The sequence below is a fragment of the Solanum dulcamara genome, chromosome 5 (genome assembly GCF_947179165.1).
Source record: "Solanum dulcamara chromosome 5, daSolDulc1.2, whole genome shotgun sequence".
In the NCBI taxonomy this organism is placed as follows: Eukaryota; Viridiplantae; Streptophyta; class Magnoliopsida; order Solanales; family Solanaceae; genus Solanum; species Solanum dulcamara.
In genome coordinates, this window is record NC_077241.1 from 68,986,980 (window position 1) to 68,995,456 (window position 8,477).

At 29.9% G+C, this 8,477-nt stretch overlaps 1 protein-coding gene and 1 long non-coding RNA gene across 2 annotated transcripts; one reads left to right on the forward strand and one right to left on the reverse strand.

The window, feature by feature from the left end:
• Positions 1 to 78: 78 nt before the first annotated feature.
• On the forward strand, positions 79 to 5,040 carry LOC129889501 (uncharacterized protein At4g15970-like). The gene is made up of 3 exons (XM_055964814.1): positions 79 to 446; positions 3,450 to 3,815; positions 4,478 to 5,040. The coding sequence occupies exons 1-3, from the start codon at positions 96 to 98 to the stop codon at positions 4,961 to 4,963; spliced, it is 1,203 nt and encodes a 400-aa protein (XP_055820789.1). The 5' UTR covers positions 79 to 95; the 3' UTR covers positions 4,964 to 5,040.
• Positions 5,041 to 6,577: 1,537 nt separating this feature from the next.
• On the reverse strand, positions 6,578 to 7,251 carry LOC129889502 (uncharacterized). The gene is made up of 2 exons (XR_008766922.1): positions 7,178 to 7,251; positions 6,578 to 7,075 (listed from the first exon to the last, which is right to left on the reverse strand). It is a non-coding gene; the product is annotated as an uncharacterized LOC129889502 (long non-coding RNA).
• Between the last annotated feature and the right edge of the window lie 1,226 nt (positions 7,252 to 8,477).

The window sequence follows — 8,477 nt, forward strand, 5'->3', positions numbered from 1 at the left end:
TATATATTTAGAGAAAAAAGGGATATATATATATAGGTATATATAAGTTCATTTGTATTGCAAAAATTTAACATTATATTCAAACAAGAATATTAATGGCAAATCTAGAGGGAGGAGGAACCAACAACAACTTAGGGGATGAAGAGAAATTGTTGAATGGTGGCCTCCCCCATCCCCATCACCATCAACAAATAATTTCTTCACGTAACGTTGTGAAGTTTTTTCTCTTATTTTTCGTGGTTGCTCTTTCATCTCTCCTTCTTTATCATTCTTCTTCTTATAATAATCCTCTCCAATTCATTCCTAATAACTCTTATAAACATGTTCCGTCTTCTGCTTTTAACTCCAACTATGTAAACACAAATGGCTCTGCGGTGGTAAATTCCCTTCATGGCTACAATAGTACGACTGCAAATGTTTCTACACAAGGAACCTTACCTTTAAAAGTAAGTTTTCTTCTTTTTATTTATATTTTTTTGGCCAATAAAGCAATTATTATTTGTTCTCGATCCATTAAATTTGTCTACATTTTTTACTTTTTGATATTAGAACTTGCACTTGCTCTTATTGAACAGTTATACTATTGTAAGACACAAATTCTTACTTATTTTTTTTTCTAACATTTGGAAAATTTTTCTTTAATAAAGCTTTTAGAAGAAAAAGTTTGTGGATTCAAAAACTAGTGTCTGGATATATAGTTGATGTTTCTTTCTTTTTTCTTTTTTGCTTTTGGAGATTTTTTAAGCGTTTTTTGAATGAATGAAAAACAACCTCAAACAATTCTTCAATATAAAACCTCTTTTGATAAAAATTTTAAAAAAAGTTTTATACAATCAACGTGTGACAAAAGAAACATGATTTTTTTTCCTCAAACAAATACATTTACTTAGACAAATTAAAGAACGTACGTGCTAATTAAATCTCAGTTAATTACAGCCAAATCTGAATTAACTTTCATTATCATCCTTAAATTCTTTGTACTATTTAGTGATTACTCCATTATTGACACGAAATATGGTTGATAACGTCCTCTATTTTTAGAAAATTTATCTTGAATCCATATTCTTTACTAGTATTAGTTTATCTTATTTTATTCTGCAAAATTGATTGATAAAGTAAGACTTTTAAGGGCATTATTCTTTATAGTATAAATGTCACATCTATTAAATCAACCAATTAGAAGAAGTGATTAAAAAAACGTATGTAAATATACTATATTAAAAAAATATTTACCATTTATAGCGATAATATTTTTATTTTCAGTAAACACTTACAATATGTTAATATATATTAAAGAGAACAATTTATAAAACACCTATAATACAAATTTTATTAATGAATAATACATTTATCACACACTTTAATACACTTATAATACATTGTGTCAATTTCTTACAAAACAAGCATAATATATTTTTAAAACACTTATAATACATTTATATCATATGCATAATTCACTTTTAATATATAGTGCAGATTTATCATAATATTGTTATGTATTACGATAAATGATAATAAATAAATAAAATATCGCTAAAATTAGTAATTATTTATTAAAAAATACTCATTCAAGTAATTTTTCCTAAAAAAATGTATGCTAAGACGAAAATCCTTCACGCAATTACAACTAAGGCTTTTCAATGTAGCCCAACTTGTCAATATTCTAGATCAAGGTATATATCTATATATAATGATAATAATGTAGGTCTAGTAGAATTTCTAACATTTATACCAAATACAGTAGTAAGTCATTCTTCATCTTTAATTAGAGGCATTGGGTTCGAGTTTCTTTGGGTAAAGAGTCATCTTTATTAGAGAACACTTTAATTTACTTGAGACTTTCCGATGCAGATCCGAATTTGATCGGACTCCAATATGGATATCAGATATCGAGTGGAAAAAAAAAAGGATTTCAACATTTATATTGGAAAATCTATTTTTTTTTTTTAATAATACATGACCATCCTTTCTATTTCCTTGACGAAATCTCTCTCTAACTTTTTATTAATACCTAGAATACATTTCACACCCTAATTTTTAATTTTAAGAGAAAATCGTCTCTTTCTTTATTAGTGGCATAAAATTCAAATAACTATGCTTTGTTGTACGTAATTATTAATTCTAGGGATAATTATGGGCCTAAGTTATTCGGTCATATAGTTTATAAAACGGAATATGTACAAAGTGTAAATTTTATGAAAAATAGTTGATCACGAAATTTTTAGAGAATTTTTTAAAACTTGAGCGTGTCAAAGACATTATCTTTAAAAATATTTCACTTAGTATATAAGTGTATCCCTCGAGATTCAATAAGTTCTTTTAGTATAAAATTAGGAGCACAAAAACTAATAAAAATTAACAAAATGAAAACTAGTGTATATATTATGTATATTTCAGTCATGTTAATAAACTAGTTGAAACTATCATATTATTACACCTAATTAATATACATACTATATACACACTAGTGTTCATTGACTATGAGATACGTGAATCTCATAATGTGATTGCCCCAATGAAAAATAATAATTAATGGTCCTGGATTTCAGGCGGACCACAACTACAAAAATGTCTATTTTTTACACAAAGGTAGCAGAAGAATTTTCCAAAATTGACTAATAACAAATATTTAGGCCACTTTATTCAATTATTATAACGTCTTCTTCACGTAAAAAGTTATGTAATCCGACATAAACAATTACTATTTTCACTAGCATATCTAAGTTATAATTATTCATGTCTTGTTATAGTATTCTGAATCTATTTTTTCACGTATCAATTATTTTTTCAATTACATTACACAAAGAGGCATGTCTATAGTGAAATAACTCTTTGTCATTCTTAGGCTATCTTTCACTTTTCCTATAGTCTTGCAAATAATATCACATTCCTTTAATAAAAATATGGTTGTTGGCTCATTGAGAGAAATTTCATTAAAGAGGATCGGTGGACATTTTTATAGATAAGTTTTATTTAAGAAGGATTAATGGTATTGGTTGATCATATTAATGGAGTAAGTTGGTAGATAAATATTTAGTTGGAATTAATAAATGATTGGTGTTTTTATAAAATATAAAAACTTGGGGTTATTTTTAAATTTTTAAAACTTCCCAATTTCTAGATTTTTTTTAGAACTTGGAAACTTGGGGATTTTGCCAAATATATTTGCCAAGTAATGGCAAATTGTATGGACAAACACAAGTTCCTAAATGTTTTTCAAGTTTTTCCCAAAAACTACTTGGGGCCAAATGCTCACTTGATGCTTCATAAAAATTATTTATATTTGCTGACTATTTTGTAAACTAGATCACCCAGAGACATTGGACTGTAATTATCTCGTATATTTATTATAAAATACCTTGTAGAAAATTCAGACTGTTTTTATTTTTCATTTAAAATTTCCTTAAATTGTTATTCAATCATTAACAAATTTGTCTTAACATTTTCAGAAGAAGCAAATAAGCAAGTTAGAGGAAGTGTTAGAAAAAGCAGCAATGGGAGATAAAACAGTGATAATAACAACCTTAAATGCAGCATGGACAGAACCAAACTCAATATTTGATGTTTTCTTGAAAAGTTTTAGAGTTGGAAACCAAACAAAGCCATTATTGAAACATGTTTTAGTTGCATGTTTGGACAAAACATCATATTCTAGATGCTTGGAGAAAAAACTTCATTGCTATGCACTCACAACAAAAGGTGTTGATTTCTCTGGTGAAGCTCATTTTATGAGTGAAGATTATTTGAAGATGATGTGGAGAAGGATTGATTTTCTAACAAATGTTCTTCAGATGGGATATAACTTCATTTTCACGGTATGTAAATTTAAATTTATCAGTAAATTTCATTTACACACTCGAATTATGACTTGTTTTAATTGAGCACTTGAATATATGATAAAGTGTTCCTATAATACTATTTCGATTCAAATTTTGAAAAAAACTTTGTGTGTATTCTCAAACGTGTCTAGTAGGAATACTTTATCATATATTCAAGTGTGTTTTATTAAAACAAATTGTAATTCGAGTGTCTAAATAAAATTTTATTACTAACAAATTTAAAGATTCGTCTATGTATTAAATCTTAAAAGTTTTACTTCTGTATACACCAACCATGAAAGAAAATCATTAGACTGCTAGATCATCAAAAAGAATACTAGTAATTACTAACCATATATAATTGGTGAACTAGCTAGCTAAGAAAAATGGTTCAAAGTGGTTTCAAGAACATGTCATCCCTTATGTGTGTTTGGGAAAATATTTTTTAATTGTCTTATGTTTGGCTGTTCAAAATATTTTCTGTAGAAAAATAAGTTCCTTAAAAATGAGTAAAATGATTTTCATAGTAAAAGTAAGAGAAACAAGTTTCACATGTGTCGTTTCACATTAATTTTATTTCTACTTTGGAAACTATGTGTGTGTATTGCTCTATATAATGCTAGCTATAAAAAGTACTTTCTATGTGTGTGTCTATTTAGGATGCTGATATATTATGGTTTCGACGACCATTCGCACATTTTTACCCGGACGCCGATTTCCAAATTGCTTGTGATCATTATTGGTACGACTCAACAAACTTGGACAATTCACCAAATGGAGGTTTCAATTATGTCAAATCGAATGAACGTACCATCCAATTTTACAAATTTTGGTACAAATCAAGAGAGGATTATCCAGGAAATCATGATCAAGATGTGCTCAACAAGATCAAACACAATCCATTCATCAAAGATATTGGATTGAAAATTAGGTTCTTGGATACTGCTTTATTTGGGGGATTTTGTGAGCCAAGCAAAGATCTTAATCTTGTTTGCACAATGCATGCTAATTGTTGTATTGGAATTGGTAATAAAATGCATGACTTAACTATGGCACTTGATGATTGGGAAAAGTATATGGCTTTGAATGGTCATGAAAGGATGTTAAGGCCACAAACTTGGACTGTACCAAGAATATGTGGTTAAATATAATTGAGAGCTTATATTTATTTATGGTCCATGTAAGTGTAAAATCCTTTAAAATATTTGACCTGTGTCAATTTATGTGTAATTTTTTCATGTTTTTTAAATTGTTAATTATGATTACTTATAGTACTTTTGCGTAGTTTTTAAATATATAAATTTATTTCAAAAAAAATAATCAAAGATTTCATGCCAAATTCAAGGTCAAAGTTAAACTGATTGACTCTCGAAATTTGAATTGTGTCCAGTGGCGGAGCCACCTTGTGGTTAGAGGGTTCATTCGAACAATCTTCGACAGAAAATTATACTATTTATACATGGTTAAAATAATTTTTTATGTACATATAGTAGATGTCAAACCCCCTTCGATTAATTCGTGTATCTACCTCTTCAGATTTTGAACCTCATTAGTCAAAATTCTAACTCCGCCACTGATTGTGTCTCATAAATTGTACAAGGGAAGTACCTTTTCTCCGCCTTTTTAAAAAAAAATTGGTTTTTGTCTTTCTCTTTTTATTTCCTTTTGAGTATTATTTTTTTCCTTATCATAATATATTTTACAGTTAACTAATTTGAATTTTTACAATATAAGATCGCATTTTGACTGTTGTAGCAGATAAGATAACTTGTTTAATGTTCAAGATTTCAAATCCCATTTTTTTGGAAGGGTGTTCTGGATTTTGATTAATCCAATTTGTCTTGCAGCTTATTTGGGTGGTTGTTTTGTTTTGATTGCTAGCAATTTAAATTTTTATCATATTTGTTAAAATTCATCATTAGACAACGATAAAGAATCTCATTTTGTGTAATGATCGATTCGTGTGATTATGTCGTCGCATTATTTTTTTCTTCTCATTTTATCTTTACTTATATTATTTAATAATTTTATTTTATCCTAGCTTACCTTACTATCTATTCCGTACATTACTTTCCTTGTAAGCTTATCTTTGAAATTATTAATGTGTGACATTGTATAACAATGAAAAAAAATACAATATATCCATGTGTGTATTCATCAAGACAATACAATATAATACAATATATTATGAAAAAATTATTGTTAAGTTTATCAAGGATTTTGAGGATACATTCCTCGAAAAAAAAAAAAAAAAAACTCAGACGATTCTTCCCAACTAGCCACTAGGGATCATTATTGACAAAAATAATGCATGCATTAGCTTTATGTATTAGTAACACCTATTTTGGTACACTTTTTTATGCTACGTATAAAATTTTAGGTACTAGTAATGCAACGAGATATAATGATGAGTGGCTCCATAATACAAATTAGTATCTAATATTTCAAATAATCAAGCAAGTAAACCAGCTTACATTAGCATTTTGTAAATTAATTACATGTTTGTATATCTTGAGTATGAAGATTCCTAAAAATATAAACTGAATTGAAGGGATTGTTTAAGAAGAGAAAAAATTAAATGGCTTATGTTTAACAACCTCATATATCTTCATCACTGTCATATTGATTGTTGACATAGTTCCAATCCAGTTCTACACCTTGTATACAGTTGAAAGAGCAATCGAAAATGTTGGAGAAGGGAGAGCTACTACTTGAAAATGTGATTTAACAAAACAAATTGAAGAAAACACGGGTCACAATGAAACCAACATTCATTTTTGATTGCATCAATTAATAAAGAAAAGCTGAATGTATTTACATCATCCAAGATTTACAAATGTCAGCTTTCCTAACAGGGGCATCCCACAACTGTGCTCCGCTATAAACTCTTCTATGTCAATGGAGTCCAAAAATGTATTTGCCTGCCTAGAATTATCACGAAAACAATATAAAAGAGAACTACCTCTAATCGTCAAAATTGTGGGCAGACTCAAAGAATGTACACTTTGTACATGGAACGCACAGCTGCATCTCATCCCTACCTTGCTCAGCATATTCCAATGCAATGTGCAGAGAAGTTTAGATAATTAACCATTAAGCTTTGCTAAGAACTGGCCCAGGTTGTACTCCTCTGTGTATTGTGACTGATCCCAAAGCTCCTCCAATCCTCCGAGAATGGCTTTCAAGCCCTTCCCACTACGTGGCAAGATTGAGTCCACATCAGATTTTTCATCGCTTCTTTTGGATCTACTGGCTCCCTGAGAATAATCACCATTGGTAAGTTAAATAGCATACATGCATCTCTAATTCTCAAGGAATCGAGAGAAAGACTATAGATTCAAAGTTGAGTGTTAAATCACCTTTTTACTTTCGGCCGAAGTAAATAGATCAAGTAACTGGTCTGTATTCATCGTTTTCAAACTTGCATTCTCTGCATTGGCAACCGACACTTTGAACCTTTGGAGACTCATTACTTTTTCTTCCAAGGTTCCTCGCATAATGAGACGATGAACATTTACAACTTTTCGCTGGCCCAACCTGTGAGCTCGATCCATAGCCTACAAAAGGATATGAATAACTTACCCTGCTTTTCCATATCATCTTGAGCAAGCAGGACATGAGGAGATTCAACTAGACTGCTGACTAAATAAATGCAACAGAACATCTAAAACTTGCAATATATTTACTCCACATCTAACAACCCAACATAAATATGTATAATCTGCAAGAAGTAAATCAAAATACCCAAGATAACTATAAACTTGGCAAATCCATCCGTAATGTCTTAAAATTTAGGATTAATAAGTACTAAATCCTCAAAAGTAGCACCAAAAAAAAAATGAACCTGAGACCTCGTGGGTCTCAACCCAACTCATTGACCACATGGCCATACACCCTTTGGTTCTTTCTAGTTTATCACTTATTCTATTTATCTTATTTTCAATATTGTGATTAAAATTGGGAGGTAGATTACCAAATTATTCCGTATGCTCCATATGGATGGATAGCAACTAACAAATAACCTGCATACTTTATCACAGACTTAGTCTTGCCTTCTAAGAAGCAGAACACCTAAAATAAATAAGTGTTGGGTTTAATTGATAGGTTGAATGGAAAATTGAGGGAAAAAGAAGTGGAGAGGAAATGATATGTTCTCTCTTGCTTTATTAAATAAGCTTTGATCCCACATAGGTGGTGGAAATGAAAAGTCTTCTACTTAAAAGTAGAAGCACTCCTTCATGTTGTTAAAGGGTCAAGAAGAGGGTCTCCCCTCGCGCCGTCGTCGTCGTCGCTCGTTCGGCTCGGCTCCGGCTCCGGCTACGGCTTCGGCTTTGGATTTTTAATTTCCTTAAGGACACACTGTGCAGTCAGTGGGCTTGATTTTGTTCTTGCATTAAATTTCCAGATTCTGTTTTTATTACTTTTAGTTGTTGTTACTGTTTTAATATTTTTTCAATACAGTTAACTAACAATCTTAAGGAAATTACTATTATTATTGTTTTCTGATCAAACTGTATTCTGTCTTTGGAGACTAAAACCTGTGTGGTTTTCTACTCCGTATAAAATAAATATTCTGACTTGAAGAGTATAAAAACTTCGTTGGAATATTAAAGTTCATACTTGTACAGCGATTTGAAGAGTATAAAAACTTCGTCGTTG